Source organism: Saimiri boliviensis, chromosome 10 (genome assembly GCF_048565385.1).
Source record: "Saimiri boliviensis isolate mSaiBol1 chromosome 10, mSaiBol1.pri, whole genome shotgun sequence".
In the NCBI taxonomy this organism is placed as follows: Eukaryota; Metazoa; Chordata; class Mammalia; order Primates; family Cebidae; genus Saimiri; species Saimiri boliviensis.
The window spans coordinates 118,965,875-118,991,389 of NC_133458.1; the positions used below are offsets into that span (position 1 = coordinate 118,965,875).

At 41.8% G+C, this 25,515-nt stretch overlaps 1 protein-coding gene across 8 annotated transcripts in view; it reads left to right on the top strand.

Annotated features, from left to right (window-relative positions):
- The window catches only part of ELMO1 (engulfment and cell motility 1), a 573,930-nt gene that overhangs the window by 543,299 nt on the left and 5,116 nt on the right, over positions 1 to 25,515 (top strand). For 7 of the 8 annotated variants that reach the window (XM_003930745.4, XM_010341311.3, XM_003930746.4 and 4 more), the window contains 3 exons: positions 7,183 to 7,290; positions 14,814 to 14,896; positions 23,189 to 23,266. In XM_003930745.4, the coding sequence (XP_003930794.1) occupies positions 7,183 to 7,290; positions 14,814 to 14,896; positions 23,189 to 23,266 (269 nt within the window). The remainder of the gene's footprint in view (positions 1 to 7,182; positions 7,291 to 14,813; positions 14,897 to 23,188; positions 23,267 to 25,515) is intronic. The other variant, XR_012512236.1, reaches the window with a different exon arrangement.

A 25,515-nucleotide genomic window follows, 5' to 3' on the forward strand; every position in this document is an offset into this window, starting at 1 on the left:
CATCTGTGTTTAATACAAAATCATCTTTCTGAGTGCAGAAAGGAAGGCTTTTTGGTATTTGGTAAATGGATTTGAAATCTGGTGAGTGGTTCTGTGCTTAAAAATAGGGATTCAAAGCAGACTGTGCTGAAATTGGTTTCCTATCACCCCATCAAAACATTCCATTTAGATTTACACAGATTAATGAGAGCATGACATTTTTAATCCCTTCGAGAAAGATGCGCTTCTATGTGAGATCTCAGACTGGGCTGGACAACCGCCTGCCTGATGCCATCATAGGTTAAGGAGCAGGCACTCCCAATGCAGGAGCCAGGGCCATACTCACTTTAAACTTGTCTGATAATGAGGAGGACACAGATGAGTGAATGTGAATTTAAGTAGTTAACTTTTTAAGGAAAATATGGAAGAACTTACAGTTCCACAGAACTGAAAAATGAAGGAACAAATAGAGAGTGCTCAACTGTGCCACATTTGGCTAGAAGGTCCCCGAGTTGATACTTGCCAGTCCTCCTACCTGTCTCATGTGCAACTCTGCTGCTACTGGAATAGTCAGATGTAGACATTCACAGTTCTGGGTTTCTGAGACTTCTAACCACATTAGAATTGGGAGGTAATATATCTCAAAAGACATAATAAGCTGAGTTGAAGTCCCTGTTCCCTACTCCTTAGCTGGGTAGCCTTGGGCAATCTGCTCAATGTCTTTGTGTTTCTCTTTCTTCCTCTTTCAAATGGGGATGATGTTAGTTCTTCTGTCAAACAGCCGTAAGGGTTAAATAAAATTATACGTCTATAGCACTTTGATGCTTGGCAGATTATCAAACATTCATTAATGATGTGATTTTAGATTAATAGATCTAAAATCTATTAATTTTAGATCGTAGTGCTTCAGAATATAGATGTTGTGTGTTATTTTTTTGAGACAGAGTCTCACTCTGTCACCCAGGCTGGAGTGCAATGGCACGATCTCTGCTCCCTGCAACCTCTGCCTCCCAGGTTCAAGCAATTCTCCTGCCTCAGCCTCCCAAGGAGCTGAGATTACAGGCACCTGCCACCATGCCTGCCAAATTTTTGTGTTTTTGGTAGAGATGGGGTTTCACCATGTTGGCCAGGGTGGTCTTGAACTCCTGACCTCAGGTGATCCACCTGCCTCACCTCCCAAAGTGCTGGGATTAAAGATGTGAGCCACTGCGCCTGACCAGAATATATATTTCTAAACACAGGAGGTAGAATGGCATTGGAGGCCACATGCCTGCATCACTCTACTCTCTCCCTGAGCTTATACTTATCAACTACGAAGTATAAGCTCTGGTCACGGAATCCTTGGCATGGAAATTGCCTCACTTCTGTGTTGCCTGGACTTCTATAGGAGAGATTTCAGATAAAACCCCAGATGCTGTCTGTATTAGGGACACTGTATTAGTCCATTCTTGCATTGCTATAAAGAAATACCTAAGACTGGCTAATTTGTAAAGAAAAGAGGTTTAATTGGTTCACAGTTCCGCAGGCTGTACAGGAAGCATCACGGCTTCTGCTTCTGGGGAGGCCTCAGGAAACTTCCAATCATGGTAGAAGGCAAAGGGAGAGTGAGGAGCTTCACATGGCCACAGTAGGAGGAAGAGGGGGAGAGGGGAGGTGCCACACACTTTTAAACAACCAGACCTCATGAGGACTGTATTACTACACAGTACCAAGGGGAGGATGGTGCTAAACCATTCATCAGCACTCCGCCCCCATGATCCAGTCGCTTCCCACCAGGACCCACCTCCAACACTGAGGACTACAATTCCACATGAGATTTGGTGAAGACACAGATCCAGATGACATCAGCCACTGTTTGCTTCATGAGAATCTATAGGCTTAAGAACTGCCCCCTACTTCTCTTGTATTTCATAGATGAAGTTCTTTCAGAATCACTTGCATTGAACAGCTTTGGTAAGAGTTCAGGGCTAACACTGGAAATCATTTGAAGAAGTGATAACATGAAACCTCTTGTGGAGGACAGTGTCTGTTTCATTGACCAGCATTCCCTAAGTGCTGACATGACAGGCTTGTCTTGGAACTCGTTGCTGGGCAAAATGCGTGCCTACCACTCCTGCCAACAAGGCTGGGGTATCTTACATTGCTCTGGAGGCCCCATCAGAAGATCTAGAGCCAAGTGGTGTGTTCAGGCACGGTAACCATTTTGCCCTGTTGTGGGTAGCAGGTCATTCCTTCCTCTATCCGTGGTTGAAATTTTATTTTAATAGTTTGTTACCAAAAGGCAGGTATAAATAAATACATATTTTCAAATGAAGAAAGGCCAGTTCATTTTCAGGAAAAAAAAAAAAAGACACTTCTCAATAGATCAGAATAATACATAATCATTATTCCCAAAAGATGGAGGGGCAGTAGTGTGGACGAGAGGGACTACCATTGACTGGAAGGGCAGGAAAGGACAAATCTGTGTTGAGAAGCAATTCTGGAAGATGTAGGATGCATACTTTATGTGTGCTTTCCTCATATAATTATGACCATATTAGACATATGAAAAACAGGGATTGTTGAGGTTATTATAATTAGGCCAAGGCCCCATAGGGCCAGGTATGTAACTCAGGTGGATGTGACTTCAAGGCACTTGTTAGACCAAATCATCCTGGAAAGTATCTGGGGACTCCTGTGTCATTTGCTATGAGTAGCCATGTCCAGGGAGGCAGAATTCAGAATCAAAACACCAATCTGTCCTTTTCAAGAAAGCTCAGCTAGGTGAGGAAGATTTGAAAAGCAGAATGCCCTTCGCCTGTATCGATAGTTGTTTCCCTTTTCTGAACCAACAAAAAAACTTGGGTCTCATTGCCTGAAAGATGACATTTCCCTTTAAACACATTGCTGGGTTCCTCTTGTTTCGTGACTTGGCAAGGTTGGACCTTAGGTAGAAAGCCGACCTTGTTCTGACTTGGGACATTTTAGGTTATCCTTAGGAAAATTCAGAATCCTAATGGAAGTGTTCTAAAAACATCTTTTAGAAAAGTCTGTACTCCCTAACACAGGACTCTCTGGGCTCCCTGGATCAGCCCCCAGCTGCTGACAGCGGGCTCTATGCTCAAGACAAAGATGTGTCCTGAATCCACGGTTGAGTCTCAGGGCTGGTTCTTGCCGTACACTGTGTCTCACTGAACTGGCCGGCATTTCACACCCACCAGTGGTAGCTATTGCTCAGCTTGCTGGGCTCTCCTACAGACCTGGGGACCAGCCCCAAGCTTATCTTCAGCCTGGATGATGAAGACGGACAGTGGGCCACACTGTCTGACAGAACTACCTGTGGCTGTTTAAGTTATTTAAAATCAAAGAAAATTTAAATTTGTTTCCTTAGTATTGAATAAAACATATATAGAGAATTTCCATCATTGCAGAAAGTTCTGTTGGATGGTACTGCAAAAATTACTGTTGACAGTGGTTATTAGCTCCATAATAATGTATGTGACATTGGGAATAGCTTTAATCAGCCCTTCTTACCAGGCTTGTGAGCTCTGAAACCAGCTTTTACCTCTTATCCTTCACACACACACACACACCCTCTTATCCTTCACACACACACACACACACACACACACACGCACACTCAAAAAAAAAAGATTGAAAGACGAAATTGTCCCCATATTTTGTTTTGGGTTTGGAGATGAAGCAGTGGCTGTTAATGTATTCTCATCAGTAATTGACTGGAAGACCTCCATATTAACTCTTATTTTCTCCTTAAATACTAGTAAACAATCTTTGGTAATGTTCTCACTGCTTCCTGCTAATTGCTTTGAGTGACGCAATTCACTCTTTCATTGCCCAGAGGGATAGAGGAACAAGTCCCATCATGCTGGGTTTTGAAAGGAAAATACACATTTTTCTTGCCACAGTAGAAGCTGCAAATCAAGCTGCTGCTGGTGGCTGACACTGAAAGTTGTCTCACCAAACATGTTGATGCACTGTGCTGGTCCTGTCCTTACAGCAGCTCTCCTTTCGAGACAGAGGTATGCAACGTCTAAGCTTTCCAAAGCTAAGGACTCCAGTTTTATCCTGAGGAAGATACTGGCTGAGTAGCCTCCTATATGATTATGAGACAAGACCAGTTTCTCGTCCTTTTCAAGCCCTTTTACCAATATTTTGTCATCCATCCAAGACTTTCTAATTGATGGGGGCGGGGGGGAGTGGAACACATCACTTATATCTGTGATGTACCAATCTTTTGCTTTTTATCATTTTAGTAGTAGGCAGACGAATATGAACATGTATAGGATAAGATAATTAGCCAGAGGTAGGAGGAAAACCAGGGCAAAATGGTGTCATGCAAGTCAAGGGAATGTAAGCTTTGGAAAGGAGGAAAATCTGTCTGCTGCAGACCCTTGGGATTTCTTTAAACGAACATCGACTGTAACTTTGCAAGGAAGTTGGCTGTTTTGCCTCTTGGATCTCTGATAAATAGCCACTGTTCTCTAATCGCTTCTGAATGTAAGAATATGTTGCCCAAGAGTTTTCTGCATTCCTGGTTTTCCCTATACTATAGCCAGACTTGCTGATTTGTCCCGGTTCCTACTTCCCAGACATGGGAAACATCTTTCTGCAGCTGCCATGAAGAACTGAGGGAGCTCCTTTTCCTTGAGCTCCTTGCCTTTGTCTTTCATGTCTGCCTTCCATTCTAATGATGTTTTGCTACACCTAGAGAGTGCTGTGTGCATTGTAGACACTCAACCACCCAGCAAGTATTCGTTGGATAAACAAATTTATCCTGAAAGTAGAAGCAGCAAAATTTCTGAAGTCTTACAAATCAATATATCTTACACATGAATATTAAGTTGTGTAATTTACCCTATGATAATGTATGTTTGTATTATACTGTGCACAAGTTAGATTTCTTAATTCCTCCCCTCAAAATCGATTGAGTGTCATTGATCTTGTTTGACTGTGACAAATTGGCTTGGCTTCAAGACCCACTGCTGACCCCTAGAGTTTACTTACCCCAGCTTGAGAAGCAAGGGATTCCTATAAAGCACAGGCTAAAACCTAACTCACAATAAGCCCAGCATGTCCAAGTGCCACTTCTGACTGTCTTCCTTCCCAGCCTCGATCACCCTTTAGTAGCTCACTTAGTCAAACATATAACCTAGATGCAGCAGGGAAAGGAGAGCTTTAGAGCAGATTTCTCCAGCTGACTTTCTGGTAATCACAACCATGTAGGGCAAAGGAAAGGACCTGTGGAGAGAGGCAGCCCCCACAAGCCCCCAAGAGCACTGTTGATGTTCTGAAAGCATTGCCTCCTACTCTGCAATTCACAATTCCTATTGTGAGTTACAAGTCAAATTCCCAAAGTTGTTCTCCCCATGAAAAATGCATAAGTACACATTTGCCTAATTTAAATGTCTGTGAATTACTCAGAGAATAACTTGTTTTCTCCTTTTGAAATGCTCTCCCAGAACAATGACCCATGTTTGGTGTATACATAGCATAATTTTGAAATTTAGCAATTTCAGATGTTTTCCTGGTTATTAAATGGCCTTTTTCCCCACTCAATTTTTTCCACCAGAGTTCAGATTTCTTTAAATCTATGGAATGCCATATTCTGACTACACTTCAGAATTCTCAAAGTCTATTTAAAGACGAGGAAGATAAGAATCACAGAGACACTCTCCTTTTGTGGATCAAATTTGGGCATTTTCTTTGTTCATTGTGTGACTTTTACTTCCATTCTTAAAACTTCACTTTCTATTAAAAGAATCATAATTAAAGCATGGATTTGCACTAACAGCAATTTTAGATAGAAAACCACTTTTCTTAAAATATAATGAAGAGCTTTTTAGTCAATGTGGCTTCAAAACAAATTATATTTCAGACACAGTAATGAGGTAACTCGACCAAGACCACAGAGGGTATCAACCACAGTGGCGCAAAGGAGCTTGTAGGTGACACATACTTCATGCCTTAGGTATTTTGATCAGGTCCCCTTGGGTCTTCGTTTATCAGCTTAGCTAATGCCAACTGCCAACTGTTCAACTTTTATGTGTCAGGCGCTGTGCTAAGAGATTGGGCCATTGCAATTATGAAGACAGTTGACGGTCATCAGAGAGACTGTGACTCTTCCACACTGTCGGGGCTGGAGTCTCCTTCTCCTGTCAGTATTAATTGTTCATAATACACTCTCAAGGGCAAGTGGCTTACCTAGGGTCTGTGGCAGATAAAGGGAAATACTAAGGTGTTAACATGTAGGCTCCAATAGTGCTCCAAGCCAGATGGGTGGTACAAAGATTTTTAGAGAAGCTCAGAGGATGAGGAATGGCCCTTTGTCTGCAGGGATCAAAGAGGGCTTCCTGGAGGTGACAGCATCTAAACAGAGCCTTGAGAGATGTGCAAGCATTGCTGGCCAAGTTCAAGTCCCTAATCTATAAAAAGTGCTCTTTGCCTCTTTCTTCCTGCCTCCTAGACTTACTCAAAATGTCTTGTTACTTTTGAGAGATTGAGGCGGTAAAGCTGAGGAAGTTGTTTATGACAGTGACCCTAATCCCCTGGTCATGCCTATTCAGAGAAGTAAATTCTAGGAATTAGAGAGAAGAATGATTGTGCATGTCCCCATTCTTTGGCTAAATCCCTGAATTATTTAGATGATTTCCTTGTGAATCACACCTACCATGTGTACCACCAATATCCTAACGATTTGCTCATGGTTAATGTGTGTATGGTAGCCTAGGGTAGGGTTTTGTTGTATCAACTAAAATATGGCCTTGGATACAACTGTCTCAACAATCTAAAATTCTAAGAGAAGAAAGGGTAAGCAGAAGCATTCTGAGAAATCTGGTTTTGTCTGTATCTCCCTCCCTCTTCCGTCAGGCCTGAATCAATACGGAGCAGTTCCTATGGTGGTTATCATTAGTGATAAAACACCCTCTGGAAACTGCCACCTCGTACAATCTATTGCTGTTGAGATTGAAGGGTTGGATGACTTAACTAATGGTTACCAAATCCATAACAAGCAGGACTGGTGATAACTATCCAAATCAAAAGGGAACTTACTGCCCAGGGCCCTGGAATTTATTCTTCCTCAGGACTTAAAATCTTGAGTTTAGAACTGCTTTTTCTTCCAGGGAAGAGTATTAAGAAATAACTAGGCTAGTATTTTTAGAAACCAGAATCACTTACCTTGTCAACTTGTGTTTTTTCTCTCAGACAAGTTTTGGTACTGTCGGCTTTCGCCGAATCACAAAGTCCTGCATTACGGAGATTTAGAAGAGAGTCCTCAGGGAGAAGTGCCCCACGATTCCTTGCAGGACAAACGTAAGTAGCTCCCCTTGGCAGAGACCTGAGTTTCAGTCAGTTGGTTGTTTCCTAGTCGCAGTATACCATGCAGCAAAACCATCAGCCTAAGTAAGCCCTTTGAACACATCTCATCTGGTTCTAAGTCTTGGCCTAAGCCATCTCATCAAGTACAAGACCTGGGTGGACTTGGGATTTGGAACGGAACAGGGGAGCATGTGAAATGGATGCAAAGGTAGATGTAAACTTGGGGTTCAAACATCCACTTTTTACATTATTTATCCAGGTGCTGTGTCAAGGAGCAAAAACAGTACAAACGAGAGTCCGTTGTCTTTTTCTGAAAATGCAAAATAATTTCTTATTTTAATCGCTTATATGCCTGACCCCTACAACATATATTCATTATGATTTAGTGTGTCCCATAGTTATGACACAGAGTTAATAGCAGATCTGAATATAGCTAGTTTAACCCCAAGAAGTAACTTGGACACTTTGAAAATTGATGATCAGTTACCTCTACTGTTTGCTAAGTATTTCTCTTGTATGTTTTTTGGCTTTTTCTGCATGTTGTCTGTTTTAACATGTATGCTTTTGAAGAGACAGTAGTGTGCAGGATTCTTTTAGCCCCACACGGAGCCAGGTGCCGGTTATTTTAACAGTGTTCACCATACAAATTAAACGAGTATTATAGGAACATTGAAATACACAAGGGTAATAAATTAATTTAGAGGAGAAATTAGATAAAATGAATGTAGCCTCGGAGGATATCCCACATAGAAAAATCCAAGAGGGAGAAAACATTCAGAGCACTTTTAAATGACCTTTAAAAGTTACCTTGACCTTGTAGATAAGCGTGTCCCTGACAGACTCCTTACCCAGATTCTCACACCTTCTGTCCTGTCACCCTCTGGCCCATGAAAGTCAAATCTGGATTACCTTCCTTACAGCTCATGGTCATTGAAGGTGAAAAAAACTCATGAGTGGGAAATTTCCTGACACATTCAGACTCTGTGCTGACATCTCAGGCAGACAGCCTGGAACATTCTCTTTCTCCAGCTTAAAATTGGGAGAGTGTGGTCTTTGTAGTGTCATTTAATTCAGAAAGCAATCTTGTTTTCTTTCATAGGAGAACTTTCTTCCCAGCCTACATTATTGGCTCCCTTAGTCATGGGTTAGAGAAAGAAATCTGAAATACACTGCTTCAGAGAGTCTGGGACACTGTCTGTGACCCCTTACCCTGGGGCAGGAGTTAGGGATGTCCTGAGCTTCCACTTGTAAATGAGGACCCTCCCTTCACAGTTCAAGCTTTCCCCACCCCACCTTGGGCAAGCTAGACCAGTGATTCTCTAAACGTGGTCCCCAGAACAGCAGCAGTATTACCTAGGAACCTCTTAACAATGCACATTCTGACCCCACTCCCAGTCCTGCTGAATCAGAAACTCAAGGGGTGGGGACTGGCCATCCCTCTTTTAACAGATGTTCCAGGCAGTTCTCACATGCACAAGTTTGAGAACTGTGATTCCCCAAACATGCCTTTCACTAACAATTTAAAAAAAAAAAAAAGTTTAAGTAAATTAATAGTGTGTTGCTAACTTTTAACTTGGGCCAAAAAAAAAAAAAAAGGATATTAAAAAATAAAATTTAACTAAAGTTTAATGCCACAACCCTTTCATAAAAGAAAGGACCCTTGATTACAAAAAAAAAAAAAAAAAAAAAAAAAAAAAAAAAAAAATGTAAGAAGGACCTAATCTTAGAAAAAAGACAGCCCCTTCTGCTAAACTAAATTAGCTCTCTGAAAAACTCACACCAGTGTCTTCATTTTTCTGCATTTGCTATTAGCTCACTGGTGTAAACTCCCTTGAGAACTAGGAACCGATCAGAGGCCAGCAATGTCCACATCACTGCTCTGCAGTGGTTAAACAGAAAGAGTTAGAGGTTGTTACTAGCTGAAGTAAACAGCAGCTCCGTAGGAGGTCCTCACAGCCCCATTCTTAACCTGTCACAAGGGGCAAAGTGGTCAGGACAGAGCAAACACTGCTTGACCCCCCGTATGGTCCAGTGAATCTGCTCTCCCCTAACTGGACATAGTGTTTAGCCCCATGTTTATAGGGATGTCATCACTTCTCAACCCAAAGATAGGCACTTGACCAACAGGTTTGCCAGTTGTTAGCACAGCACCCCCATGCTAACTGGCCAGCTACCTGGGAAATTGGCAGCCACAGCAGCAGAGCCTGGTATAGGGGCAGTTCCTGGGCTTGCCCACAAGCTGATGCCCCCCAGCTCTGCTAAGACCCTCACCCCCAAGACTCCAGGGTGAAAATAACTAACTTTGAACCAGAGGTGCTGATGCCAGGGAGAGATGGCTTGCCAGGATGAGTGCAGGAGAGCAAGACCAGAGCTGCAAATCTCCATACAACTTTTCGCAGTGACCACTGAGCGAGGCTGATTCTTGAGGGGGTTATGGCAGTCCCTCCTGACCACGCCTCCAAAACTCTTAGCAACCCCTTTCCTCTGAAATGGAGTTCCAAAGAGCTGCTCCAAAAACAGTTTAACCATTGCAAGATGAACTAAGAATGCATACTTTTGAGGATCTATTTATCCGTACAAGTATTTATCCACACCTTGTGGGAGGGGTGTGTGTGTGTGTGTGAGAGAGAGACAGAGAGAGAGTGTGTGTGTGTCTGTGTGTGTGTGTGTGAGAGAGAAAGAGAGAGAGAGTGTGTGTGTGTGCATGTGTGTATTAGTAAGATTGTATCCTTCTGCACATACGTGCTAGAGAAAAGGGTATACTAATTTAATGAATTGAAATGAAGCAATAATGTGCCTGAGACGAAAAAGCCCAGCCTAGGAGGCTGAAGTTTGCTGCTGCAGGCCTGCCACCTTGGTTTGCATTTAATTCCAATTCTGCATTCTGCCTGGAGCAAAAGTCACCCTTTTGGAACTCTTAAAATAAGTCAGAAACCTCATTCCATTGGAAAAATGAGCTGTGCCTTTAATTAATGTTCAGTGTCATTGCTCTTGCCACATACCATTGTCCTCTCTTGAGACCAAGGCTGAGTGGTCTTGTGCCCCTTGAGTTAATCAGTGCTGAATACTGACCTCTTGAAAAATCAAATAGTATAATGGAGTTTTCTTAATACAAATAGTGCATTTGAGGATTGAGGGCCTCTTCTTGGTTTTCTTCTCCAAAGCTTTAGGAAATCTTTCTTCTTATACTCTTTTACTTTGCCAGGAAATTTGGCCTTTGAAAATTGATTATCTCCTTATATCCTCTCTCTCCCCATGTCCCTCCCAAGCTGACTTATGAGTTGTCATTGCCCCCAAAAAACATAGGACCCCATTGCTTTCCGCCATGCCCTGGGTTCCTCACTGCTTCCCTTTGAAAGAATCTAGGCCAGCGTTCCTCACTTCCACATCAGAGGGGGCAGGGAGGAAAGCACTAGCTCACCCCCTCCCATGCTGAGATTAAGCCTGATCCAGTGCATGAGGAGAGCAGCCACACAGGGAGGCATCATGGGCAATCTGGGTCACCAAAGCACAGCAAATAATTAAGGTCCCTCCATCTACAGAAAGAATTCACTCTGATTATTGATAATAGTAATAATTGCAAATGACATTTATTGAGTGCTTACTATATTGCAGGCCCTGTGCTAAGGGCTTTACATAAATTATTCTCAACAACCTAAAGTGGTAGATAATATTGTCCTTATTTTACAGAAAGGAAACTGAGATACAGAAAGATTAAGTAACTTGTTCAAAGTCATAAGATTAGTAAATAGTAGAGCAAAGATCTGAATGTAACCGTCTAACTGCATGGCCCAGATTTTCACCCACTACTGTGTACTGCCTAGATTAAAAGCCAACAATGATCTCAGCTCCAGCAACAGGATTTAACTCTCAGAGCAACCATATGGGATAGATAATGTTAGAGTTACACATTGCAGACAAGGAAGCTGAGGCTCTGAGAATTTAAGCCCAAAGTAGTAGAGGCAGTTGGTGGATATAGAATTCAAACACTGGCACTCTGATTTCAAAGGCACCTCTCTCATCACCATTCCATGCCATGTGGCTGATCAGCTAGGCCAAAGAGATCAGATTCTTCATGCAACTATCCTGAGATCAACCTGTACCTTCTCCATATCTCTCCCCACAGGAGCTTCTACTGTGGAGCTGTCCACACAGCAAGTGCTCAAGGTTTACTAGCTACTTCCTCTGAATTGTTTCTGCCTCAACTTGGATCCCAGTGATGAAAGCTGAAACTATTTTCATCATGGGTGGCCACATTTACTTTTTCAGTCGTATTTTTGTTTAAAATCACAATTAAACTTCCTTCCACAGGTATTAGCGATCAAAGAGTTTCCTGAATATCTGAAGTGATAATCATGTTTGGGGCTGTGCTCAGCATGATTTGGGGGACTGGCACCTTACAAACATAGGGAGATATCATGGGCCTAGCAAGGAAGCATGGGATGGAAGAAAGAGAACTAAACCTAGCTCTTTTTTCCTACTAGCATAGCTGTGTGTCATTGCACAATTGATTTCCTCACTTTAGGCTTAGTCTTCCCAGCTGTAAAATAGGACTGTTGAATCAAGATGATCTCAACCTAGCTCAAACTTTAAAAAGCATTGAAAGAAATGAGGCCATGCTCAGGGGGTATGTGTGGCAGGAGGGTGCATTCTTTACTGGTGACCCTCCTAATTCTCATATTATCTGGACCCCACTTCTTTATCTTGCTTCTACACAAAAGGCCTCATCAAAATGCTAGCCTGGCTTTGAAGTCATCAGGAGGCCCCTGTGGCCTCCTTAGAGAATAGATTCAGGAGATAGGAGTCTAATCCCTCTTTTTCTGCTCATGAGAATAGAGAGGTCAGTTTTTGAGCCTTTCCAATGCCTAATCTTCTGGTGCATCTAGAGACAAACTATGCAAAAAGCAACCTTTAAAAGCTACACTGTATTTTTAGAACTTTTTGTTTTCTTTTTAGTCATAATCCTATGAATGATACAGCAGCTGGTCTCTAGGACAAGGGACAATGCATATATATATTTTTAAATGTGCTTCCACAAAACCTAGTGAAAAAGTGCCTCTTCTCCTTGGAAACATTTCTATTAGAGATTCTGAAGACCGCCCCTAGGACAGACGATGCTATTACTTTTGTCCCATTCCATACGATAGGTTTCCAAAGCTCAGGGTAATTTACCAAGTGTAGATTGTAGACATTCTCTCTAGTTCATGGACCATGTTGTCTACTGTAACAAAAAACCTTTCTACAAGGCACTTGTGACTCAAACTCTATTTGAATCTTGAGAATGTGTTTTAGAGTGAGTTTGCTGACTATATCACATTCACTTCAATGGTGGGTTTTCCATTGAAAAGTTAACCAACTTCCCAGAGTATCCAAATGTCCCTTCCTAGGGTAGGGATTAGGCAGTCAGATCAGCTACTGAGGGAAACAAGGCCAGTTCTTGGTTATAAAAATGGATTTGAAAAGAATTGAAGTCATTGTTCAGGGTCAAAGGTAGGTTCAGGAATCATAGGGACCACCCACAGGAAGATGCCAGTCCTAACAGGGTCAGGCAAGGAGGCAGAGAAGAGGTCTGAGGTCAGTCAGAAGGGGCTGAATTGCTACCTTATGCTGCAAGAACAACCCCAAAATCTCCATGGCTTGCACAACAAAAGCTTATTTCTCACTCACATTACACAACGTACACAGGTTGGCAAAGGACTGCTCCATACAGTCACTCAGGAACACAGATCAGTGCCCACCATGTCTTCCATTCTCTCACTTCCTATTTCCAACCCTAGGAATTACCCTCTGACTATTGTCACCTTGTCCTCCCTTGAGCCTCCTCTGCTCATCCATCCATTCCCTGGGCCTCTCCTGTGCCATCTGGATGGAACAGGTGGCTCCTTGAGTTTCTGCAGCAGGGGAAGACAGAATGGAGGGCCTCAACCTAGAAAAGAAGGATTTCCTTTCACATTTCATTGGCTGAAATTAGTCACATGACCCAACTGCAAAGTTTGCTGGGAAATGTAGTTTTCTATGTGGCCAGAAGGAAAGAAGAGACAGCTATTCATAAACATGAGTAATGTCTGCCAAAAGGGTCCAGAATCAGATTGCAAGATGTGGTGAGATATGGGCAGGGGAACCTACAGAGATTGCTGGAGGACTCATCTCAGCCCCACTCTTCTTAGGGTTACAGAGAGGACTGGGAGTGTCAGCAGATATGGACCAAGATCTTAGTAATTTTAGGGTACCTGGAAAATGTTAGCATTTGAGTTCTTCTTGTTTATTGTTTTAATATTCTAGGTATTCTGTAATTTTATCGTTTTCTCTCACCTTCACAACCCAGTTTCCCAATAAAAGGATGTGAGCTTTTACTATGAAATCTCTCATCATCTTCATCATTAAGTCTAAGGAATTGAGTACTTGGGATTCCTGCACATCCCAAATTCTTGGTAAAGCCACACTAGTCAGTATGCATACCTTGATTCATAAACCCATATAGGGCTGGAGAATTAGGGATTGAAGAGGGACAGATGACTTTGCATTATTTTAAATTAAGGTTCCAAACCATCCTGCTACTTTCTTTCTTTCAGTTGATCTATTTTTCTTTTATTTTCATGTTATTTTTTATAGAGACAGAGTCTCCCTATGTTGCCCAGTCTCTTCCAAAAGTTCTGGCTGAAGCAGCTCTCCTCCCTCAGCCTCTCAAAATGCTAGGATTACAGGCACGAGCCACTGGCTGTTCCCAGCCTGTTTCAGCTGATCTTAACAAAAGTTTTAAGTGCACAAACCCTTCCGTATCTTTTCTTACCTTCCTCCAACTCCAGAGTAAGACATGAAATAACATCATTTTGTCTATCTGCATTATTTGCAGAATCCTGTATCAGAAAGGAATTCTCCCTTTATTTAATTGAGTTTAGTTTTAGAAACAGACAACAAAAGGCTAACAACAAGGATAAGGATAATAAACCTGTTTTACTGAATTAATGAGATGGCAGAGAAAGAGATTTTGGAGAGGGAAAGTTCAGAACTGTTTATACTGGATAAATTTTTTGAGATAAAGCTGCTTTCTCTCATTATCCAAAAACTCAGAAACTAAATAGATGCAAATGTTGTAGCAAGAGACACTGATGTATGTAAAGCACTCAGCATTGCTCTTGTCACACAGAAGCCCTCGTTAATATCAGTGTTAGCATCACTGTTGTTACTACAGTCACTGTTATTTCTACTGCTGTTTCTAATGCCATCACTTCAAATGGTACTGTGATGCTTGCTTTTTTTAGTTCTTTGTTTCAATGAACCAAATTCTGCTTACAAGCAAGCTCTTTCTCCCCAGGGATGCTTTTTACCCAAATATAAGATATATTTTAGTTTCTAGTCCTGGGACACTACCTGGCTTCTCTTCCTCTTTTCGACACTCTTCTCTTTTTCTGGGAATGGCAACCACAGTAGCAGACCCAGGGCTTAGCCTTGCTTCTTTATTGACATCGAAGCTTTCACATGGTGTAGTTACTTGCATTTTCTTTTATGAATTGCAGTGCCGGTGGCAGATATCAAAGCTGTGGTGACGGGAAAGGACTGCCCTCATATGAAAGAGAAAGGTGCCCTTAAACAAAACAAGGTATGATTTCCAAATTATTGCAAATAGCTCTATTTGCCTGATGCAGTCAGCAACTGCAGCCAGCCCAGCCCTCCTTTATAGCAGTGGGGTGGGTGGGTGTGTGTGTGTGTGTGTGTGTGTGTGTGTGTGTTCAGTCACACATCTCTTATTCAGCTCTCCTGTTTCCCGTCCTGATTACTTTTACGTCTCTTACCCTTATTCTTTCTCTTTCTGACCCCTTTTCTGACACCCACTATCTCTTCCAGTCTCTCAGTTCCTGTCTACTTCCAGCCCCAAAAATTGCCCTCACTATTGCCACCTTGTCCTCTCTTAAGCCTCCTCTGTTCATCCATCCATTCCCTGGGCCTCTCCTAACCTCCACCATTTACGTTTATTTCTCTCTTCTCCAATTTCCACCCCAGTATCTTTCATTTTCTCCTGTTGTAATCATGCCCTTAATCTCGTCTCTGGGATCTCAATGAAGCCTGGGACAGGCAGAGAGCAGCTGACTCAAAGAATCTTAGAAAACTTTAAAGCCCTGATACCCTTCAGCCTCATGGAGAGTAGGCTGTGAAATAGATCCAACTCAGATGAAAGGACAAAACTTCCCCAGAGGTGTGTATTACTTAATCCCACTTCATACTACAATACTCCTTTCACCAACTCCTCCTGGTTTGCCAACCATTCCATTATCATTTCATTACGGAGGGCACCCGAGGGGGCATTATTTGAAAAGATAAATGAGTTTCTTTTGCCTGCTAGAAGTACTTGTCCTTGGAGAGGCCATCAGGGAGCCAGTTCTTTGTTCGTGCCTCTTGGCATCTTGTGATCTAGACCATTCCTGAACAGAAGTATTCAGATTATTTGGGGCACCCAGATAATCTGGTACCAAGAAATGTCACATAGATCAATAGGTTGCATTTTTATTTCCAGTGTTAGTATCTAAGAGGGACACCAAAATGATACACAACCTAATTTACCAATCAGTTAAAATAGTTTCCACTCTGTAATTTCTAATCTTATAAGGCAAAAGGGAATCCAGTTCTTTGGAGGATGGTCCTATCTATGGTTAAGGAAAAATAAAAGTACTATGAAAATCCTGTTCAGGAAGGCAGAGGGCAGGGGATGCAGCTGAAGAAGCTGATTGCAAACCTTTTTCTTCTTAAGTTCTATAAGTATAACTCACCTGAAGTCCATGGTCATGCCCACTTTGTTGAGCCCATCACAGCACTGTCATGTGATGCATTTGATTGGCAGGGCATGGCCAAGAGGCCAGGGTCTGTGGGCTATCTGTTTCACAGCACCAACGGGGTTTCCCATTTATCTCTTCTCCATGCTGTGGGGAGAGAGAGATTCTATAGCTCAGCACATCAGAGAAGCATTCTTAGCTATAGCAGCAAATCTCCAGTTTTCATGGTTTGCCTCTTGTGGGGCAGACTTTCTTCAACACCAGCCGGGATTACCATATGCTGCACATGTCAGGTATTCTCTCCACAATCTCAGAGAGCACTGGTTCTGCTCAGCTTCAGCTAAAGAGATCCCCACAGTTACGTAACACTTGCGGCTGAGCTGGAAACAGTGTGGAGAAATTGGCAGTAACAGGGGTCTGCAACCCAGAGAAGACCAGAAAGGGTGTACCTGGAAAAATAGCAACTGCCAGAATTCAAGTGTGCTGAATAAAGACAGGGGGAATTATGTAAAATAGGTATGGAGAGATTTCCTGTTTCAGCCCCCATATGTAAAGAGCTTGAGAGTTGCACTCCCATCCTTAGAATAAGAAGAAGTGGAGCGCAGTGAGTATCAACAACTTTTCTTGGACCTATCCTAGAACTGAGGTTGCAAGCAAACCATCACCATGGAATGTGGAAAGTCAGATATCTAAAAAGACATAATAATCCTTAATATGTATAAACTTTACATAAAGATATCAAAATACATAAATGATCATCCTTAACATGTCCAAAACTTAAGGTGAAGATATCAAAATACATGAGTTATGAAACTGTTAGAACAGAAAGGAGAAATAGACAAGTTCATTATTATTCATATATTAGAGACTTCAACATCCCTTGGTCAGTAATCAATAGATCAAGCAGACAGAAAATCAAGAAGAATATTGATGACCTGAACAGCACCATGAATCACCTTGATCTCATTGACATTAATAGAATAATCCACTCAGCAGCAGCAGAATACACATCCTTCATAAGTTCAAAGGAGACATTCACCAAGATAGACCACATTTTGGACCATAAAACATGTCTTTAAACATTTAAAGAATAGCAGTTATACAAAGTATATTCTCAGATCACAGTGGAATTAAACTAGAAATCAATAGCAGAAAGATAGCTGGAAAATTCCCCAAATATTTGGAAGTTTAACAACACACTTCTAAATAACCCACAGTTCCAGGAAGAATTCTCAAGAGAAATTACAAAATGTTTTAAACTAAATAAAATGAAAATCCAGCTTACCAAAATGTGTGGGATGCAGTGAAGGCAGTGCTTAGAGGGAAATTTATAGCATTGAATGACTACATTAGAAAAGAAGAAAGAACTAAAATCAATGAAGTTTCCACCTTAGGACATTAACAAAGGAGAGCAACATAAGCTTAAAGCAAGCAGAAGAAAAGAAATAACAAAATTTAGAGTAGAAAACAATAATACTGAAAACAGCAGAAAATCAACAGAACCAAAAGCTGGTACTTTGAAAAGAAGAATAAAATTGATAAACTTCTAGCCTGGCTAACCAAGAAAAAAAATGAGAGTCACCAGTGTATCAGGTGTGGAGTTGATTTCATTTGAACATATAAGGTAGTATATTTGGCCTTCCTTTATTTTTCACATATTGTCATGACACTATAAACAGAGGATGGATGATGATGGATAGATGGATGATGGATGGACAGCCGGAGGATGATGGATGGATAGGGTACATTGCTGTAAACAGATATAAATAAGACTGCAAATAGAGGCTGCTTCCTGGGACTCACTGGCCCATATGTTCTAGCTACTCTGGGCTCTTCCAGTCTGCCATGAGGGATGAGAGTAGCAGAATTCAAGCAGCCTGTCCCTTTAATTAGCATATACATGGAATTTACTTGTCTTGCAATGTTAATAGTGTTCATATATACCATGTCATCAAGCAAAACATCAAAAGAGAAGGAAAGCCACAGTTTCACCTGCTCAACCCCCCAAACCACACCCCTTTTCCCAGTACTCCAGAGGTGCCCTCCTCTCTACCTCTGGGACTTCTGGGTAGGAAAGGGGGACCTACTGCCTAAAGAGAATCGACCAAAATGTGTTCATAAGAGGTCTGTCAGTGCACAGCGGGTGGGCAACAACCAAGGCAAATTACTGGCTCTTTGGACAGTTTTTCCACCTGTGGAGTTTTGACATTTTGTGCCAGGAGACCCATGGTTAACTTAATCATCGAGAAAGGCAAACTGAGCCACTGGCATCCATAAAGGAGATACTCTGTTAATGGCAGAGTGTTAGTAACTGATCATTCTCTCACCCACTCAATCTCTGCTGATGTTCCCAGCAGGGCCCTGGGAACCTAAAGAAGAAAATTGGTCTTTTCCCTTGAGGTGTCTACTGCAGAGGCATTTGTTCACGTAGTCAGCCATCTACTCAGTCAGCATGGGAGTGCCTGAAATAGGATGAGCTCTGAGCATAGGATGTAAATGGGGTAGCGGGAGGCCTTTCTGGAGCTTAGAGTCTGCTATGTTTAACAGAGGTCAGTGCAGCAGGCACATTTTTATGGAGACAAGAAATGCTGGGTTGTTCACAGAGGTACCAGAAAATGTCTGATTGAGACTTGAAAAGAATTGTCATGAGTAGATGGAAATTCAGTTGGAAGGTTTTGATTTACAAGGATTAAGAATTCTAAATTCAAACTCTATAATGTATAAAAATAAGCTGATTGTGGCTGTGTGCTTTAAGGTGGGCATTCTCGGTACTTGTCCCACTGGATTTGGGGCTTTTAGTTCAGTAGTCAACATGAATCACCAGAGTGAAGATCTCACCAGATCCATTGATTCAGATAGGTGTATATTTGGTTTAAAAGAAGCTTCTATCTTCCTATTTGCCAGAATTAAATGTTTGTTCTTCCAGTGTGATGCTTAAACCTGAAATAAGAAGCATATTCTACTGAAGCTGATGTCCTAACATCAGTTTGAAAATGCTAGTGTTAGCCAAAAAGCCCTTTATTCACATTTACTTCATCATTCATTCATTCAGCAATGTATCATGCATCTCATTTGTGCTAGGTGCCAGGAATCCAAAGATAAATATGACCTGGCCCCTGACCCTAGGTATCCGGTAGATAAGATTTATATATGTCTCTGCTCAAAAAAATTAAACAGAGAGGGAGCCTGGGAGAGCTGAGAAAGGCTGATGCAGGAAATGGCATCGGATCTAGCTTTTGAAAAGGAATTGGCCTGGCAGAGAAGTGAGGAGAAGACTTTCCAAGAGGAAGAAACAATCTGAAAAGGGACAGGGGCCTTTGCTCATGTGAAAAGCATCCTTTGATTGGGAAACATTGAATTTAGACTATAGGATGGATGGGAATGGGGAGAAGAGTATGGATTGGAGAACTATTGGCCAGTTATGCTGCTAAGATAGATTGGGGCCAGAGTTATAGCTGCGTAAAGATGGTAATCTCCTCTGTTATATACTACATGAATGAGTGCTTTTTGCCTTCTAAAATAGAAATCCAAATTCATAGATATCTGAGCAGCAATACGCTATAGTTCTCAAATCTACTGCTATGTCTATGACCATATTTAACACCCACACACATGTCAAGCTATATCCTGTGTCTTTTATCAAAATGCTTTGCTCTTGTGATGACCTGGAGAGACAGAGAACCAATATAGTTAAGTGAATGCTAGCAAAATGGCCAAAGGCAGTGAGTTACCCTCAAACAGCGTAAGGATTGGCAGCCAACACTGTACACTGAAAACATGTTGCATAAAACTCTACTCTTGTGATCAGTCAGTTCCTCACTGGACCCATGGGAGATGGCAGTCCCCAAACCCCAGAAACCATTTTTCTGAGCATCCACTGACTCAGCATGCCTTGTCTTCTGTCCCAGGGCCAGAGTGTTGAGTACAGGGTCAGGAGCCTCAAGGCATGGAAGGATGTTCAATGTCCTCTGCCTCCACTCTCTCTAGAAATCAGGCTTCCTCCACATGACAAGGGGACAAGCAGGCATCAGCAACAGCAGAGAACGGAGAGAAGCTGCTTCTGGATGTCATTTTTCACTGCATTAAATCCAGAGGAATAAAAGAGCTTTGGTCATGAGCAACAAAGCCTTGGAGCTTCCTATGTCTAAGTGAGGGTTGTGGTGTGTGGAGGCAAGAAGGCCCTGAGGGGGACACGGATCAGTGACAGTCTACTCCACCACCACCTGGCGCCGTATCCCTCATGGACAGTGTGGACAGGTGGCAGCTTCTGGAGTGTTAGCCCGAGAGGTGCCATTGCTCCCGGCTCTGCCGCCTCCCTGCTCCAAGTGCTTAAGAGCTGACCTTCACCAATGACTCAACAGCAGCAAGCCAGAGACATCAATAAAACCCATTACAAGCGATAGCACCCTTTAACACAGACATGCAGCTCAGAGAATTAATTCCTCCCACCCCCTCCCAGGCAGCTTTCGTGAAATTAAAGTGGGAATTGACATTCTCACGAATTTCCCATTTCCTGCCTGTGTTTATCAGGAATCTAGGTCATGACAGTTCCGATCATTCACGTCGTGAGCGGTATATGCCATAGAAGGGCAAAGCCCAAAGTTTGCGTGCTCCCTCCTTTTTTTTCCTTCTCCATCCCCCTGCAGAGGAGAAAGTATCACAGCAATAACCATGTTGACACTCTGGTCTCAAGTGACTTTAGCACCCTGTCGGGAGCACATCTGGGCTGCAGTGCTGTTCACACCAGCTCTTGTCAGCAAGGAGTGATCAGCCATGTGATTTCCCTGAGCAGCCAGGCACTTGCCACCCAGAGTCAGCCCAAAGTGGCCTGGATGAACTTTGCCTTTTCCTGTTTACCTCTGAGGCCCCTCACGCCACTGTAATATCTTGACTGGTTGTTCAGAAGCAAAGCTTACTCCCTCCTTTCTCTCCAGTCACTCAAGTATGAGTCAGAGAGTTTTCCTAATAAATGACTCTAAGATTAGTGAAGAAATCATCATTTTGATGAATGTGCCTAATCTGAGAATAGCTTTTACGAATTTCTGAAATTATAGCATAGCATTTTGTTGAAAAAAAGTTTTAAGAAGGAATAATGACCTACGACTTAACACTTTACCACAATTATTTTCATCTCACATATTTCCTTCCAGTCTCTGTCCACAGGTAGGCATTGTTTAATTGTGATTGGTGTATACACGGTGTTCATGTCTCCTGCTTTTCTCCACTTAACTTCAGATATCCATCATTATCTCACTGAAGGACTGGCCAAATATATTTCTCTTGCTGGCTAATTTATTATTTCTTTGTTACCCAAAAGAGGGAGAGGTTAGTTTCTCGTAATGTTCTTTCAGAAAATAACATTTAGCTTTTGCTTTGTTTTTAATTTTTCTTTTGGAATTATCTCAGGCATAGCATCTCTGGTTCTTGATATGTATTTTCATATTGATTTTTTTTAAAAAAAGGATGATAGGAATTTGTAGTACTAATAGTAAGGCTATGACTGTTTTAATTATAAATTAAAAGGCCCAAGAGAGATGGTTATGGAAACAGATGCTGTAGTTCATGACAATTTGTTTTTTGTTTGTTTGCTTGTTTTGACAAACTTCCTTTTTACATTATTGTCTTTACTGGGTAGGCCTGAGTCAGGGCCTAAAGAAGAAGAAGAATGGAAAAATGAGGAGAGTATTTTTGCAGAATAGCTCCCATTCCATGACTCAGCATTTTTTTCCTTTGCTTGTTTCTATTTCTGTCAAGGTGAGGAGACCTTTTGGAGTGTGAGATGCTGGTAGGTCTATCCTCAGAATAAGACCTGCCCCCTCTCAATGAGGGACAGCTGGAGGTGAATAAGACACAGAGAACCCCACAAAAGCCAGAAATAGCTGGGTGATGGACAGTGTCAGGAGGGCCATGCAGCCACTTTGGAATAATTCTTTAATCCATCTGAAATTCTGAAATCTGTAGGCATTGACCTCGTCTTTCTACCTTTTATCTTCTTTCTGGGGCATTTTTGCTGTGAGTCACAGGCCAAAGACAAATCCTCTAACAGATATTAAGGTAATGAATAATGTGAAGAGATCTGGCTCCCTAAGAAAGAACATTTTGTGGGCAATTACTGAGCCTTGTGGCTTACAGATCACAGCAGGAGAGAGAGATGGTCATCGCTGGTGCCTAATAAAAGCACAGAGAAGGAAGGCACACTAGAACCTCTGTACTGGAAGAGTACAGAGCATTGGTTTGGATACACTTGGCCCTTCCCCTCCAGACTAGGATGCTGAGATGAGCTGATGACTCTCATCTTCTACTGACCACTCAGACCACTAGAATGATTGTACTACCCAGTACTGGTACAGCATGTACAGTTTGAGAAGTGCAGTTTAATGTGCATATTAGACATGACACTGAGTACCTTGGCCATTGGTCATTCACCTGCAATTAAATGAAAATGTCACTGGTTCAATGGACCTTAGGGCCTGGCTTATTGCATGCATTCTGCAGGTTATCACCAATGAGTGAACCTATGCTTCTCATTTATACCTTACAATCTCTGCTGGATAAAACCTAGGCTTTCTGTAGCCTTTGGTGTACAGTAGCTCAAAGCTCAAAGGACAGATGTAAAGATTATGGGTTTACCTAGACGCCTCCTTACAGCTGGTGTAGCATCCACATTTTAGGGAAATCATACCTCCGTGGCCTCTCTTTGATCATACCTCTTTGGTTTCTGTCTGTCTTAGGATGATAGAAGGAAGGGCAGCTATTAATGCTGTTGATTGGGAGTTTACTGGGTTTTTTTTGTGGCCTCTCTAGAAGGGAAACGCTAAAGGAAGGAGAATAACACAGTTTTGGAGGGGGCTGTCACCTTGGACACTCACTGAACCTCTCTAAGCCCTGCCCCATACAAAGGATGAAAACATTTGCTACATGCAAATTAAATGAGATAGTTCACAGACCACCCTGAATAGAGAAGGAACCTTGAAGAGCATGGTTCCTCCTTCCATCAGCCTCATTACAGCTACACCTGCCCAGACAAGCTGGCCCTATTGCGTGGTCAACGTGCAGCCATTTGCAACTGCAAAATGAGAGGTGCTGATTTTCCTTAATGTGCTGTTTTCTCTCATCTCTTGCAGGAGGTGCTTGAACTCGCTTTCTCCATCTTGTATGACTCGAACTGCCAACTGAACTTCATTGCTCCTGACAAGCATGAGGTAAGGATCTCTGGGGGGGCTAATTTATGAGAGAATGTAACCTTTCCTCAAGAAAAGTATTAGAAGGAAAGAAATTTCACTTAAGAAAAATAGACCTGCCTGAAAAAATGATGAACCAAGGGGCATCTTGCTGACTTGGAGTAGAATAGAAACCTCTTGAAATACTGCCTGTTACAACAGATTCAGCTTCTTAGTAGCCTGATTGATAGTTTATGGTAAAGAAAAAGGATGTACAAAGGCCTCAAATGCAGCAAAGCACAGTTGTTAATCCAGAGAAAGAAGCGCCCTGGTTACAGCTTTGGTTTTCATTGAATTTTTCGTTTTTGGTCTGGATTTTCCCAAGATAAACTGGTCTCTCTTCTTTAAAACATCTGAGGAAGTAGGTTTTCTACCAAATTTCTTTAAGCTATTTTAAGAGGCTTAGGGCTGTCTCTGCTGTTGGGATTTTATTTTCAAGATGCTTTATTCCTTTCTGACATCTTGTTATATGTATAATTTGTTTCTCTTCTTGCAGCACGCTGTCAGCTATATTTAAAATATTTAGCATAAATCTAGGAAAATGCATTTGTAAAATAAAGTAGCAGTTATGGCTGATTTAACTTTCTTTTATAAACTGGAACCCAACATCATGCTTGAAACTTTTATTTTTAGATGATACCATTCAAATTTTTGTTTTGCGTGTGGTTGCATAAACAGCTTTTAGAAAGGAAGAGAACATTTTAATAGAATCTGACTTTAGTTCCCCACTTCCCCTAGGACATTTAGCTCATTTAGAAGTTATTCAGTATCTGGTTTTCACTGGTTGGAAGCTTCTGAATAAAATTGTATATCCCAAAGAGAGAGGAAAGATTAGACACAAATCCTGCATTTAGAATGGTGCTTAAATATAATTCTGTGTCACTTGACATTTAGTTTGCTGAAGGGTAAGACTTTGTCTTCATCTTTCTGAAAATAGATAGTGTCCTACTGTTTCTGTTTTTAAATAAAATTGTGGTTCTACACAGGCCACCATATTCAAGATGTATAGAGCTGTATAGGAAACTACTTAAAATAGTAGAACTTTGGATGTTATTTAAATCTATGGGAGGCTGTTTTCCCCAGTGTACACTAATTCCAGATCAGGATAAATGCTCTGGGACTGCCAGATTTTTATTCATATCTACCACTTCTTGTAGATACAATGAAGAGAAAAATGCCATATGCTTGTGAACACTTTTAATTACTTCAGACCACTTTTTTCTCTATTACCTCATTTTATTTCCATAATTACCCCATACAATAAAAAGTTCTATTGCAGACATTGTCATTTATCAAATGAGCAGGGAGCGACCTCTCAGAAGTGAATTCATCAACAATAGAAAGGTTAATACAGTCGGCCCTTAAACAGCCTGGGGGTTATGGGGTCTGACCCCCACACAGTTGAAAATCTGCCTATAACTTTTGACTCCCCAAAAACTTAACTGTCAAGAACATACTGTTGACCAGAAAGAAGCCTTACCAATAGCATAAGCAGTTGATTCACACACACTTTGCTTTTTATGTGTATTATATACTGTATTCTTACAATAAAGTAAGATAGGGAAAATAAGTGTTAAGAAAATCCTAAGGAAGAGAAAATATGTTTACTATTCATTAAGTGGAGGAGCATCATCATAAAGGTCTTCATCCTCATTGTCTTCACACTGAGTAGGATAAGGAGGAGAAGGAAGAGGAGGGGTTAGTCTTGAGGTGTCAGGCATGGCAGAGGCTAGAGAGGTGGAAGAGGTGAAAGGGCAAGCAGGAGAGACAGGCACACTCGGTATAAGTTTTATTAAAAACAATTCCACGTATAAGTGACCCACACAGTTAAAACCCATGTTGTTCAAGGGTCAACTGTAAGTATAATGACCCTGGCTTACTCTCTGCCAGGCACCATTAATGCTTTATATGTATATTTCACCCCAGTTAACCCTCATATAACTCTAAAAGAAACAAACTCATATTATCCCTATTTAATATAAGAGGGAAATGAGGCAGGAGAGGCTGAGAAACCTGTCCAAAGTCACACACGTAGTAAGAGACGGAGCTGGGATTTAAACACTGGTGGTCTTGCTCCAGAAGCCCCTCACTTAACCCCTGCACTGTAGAGCTAGGTAGAGGACAAGAAGGGACTGAGCTCACACATTCCTGGCAGGCCCATCGCTCAGCTTCTGCAATCACCAACTCATGGCCAATCTGGTTCACCTGTATTCCCATTCACTCTTCCATCA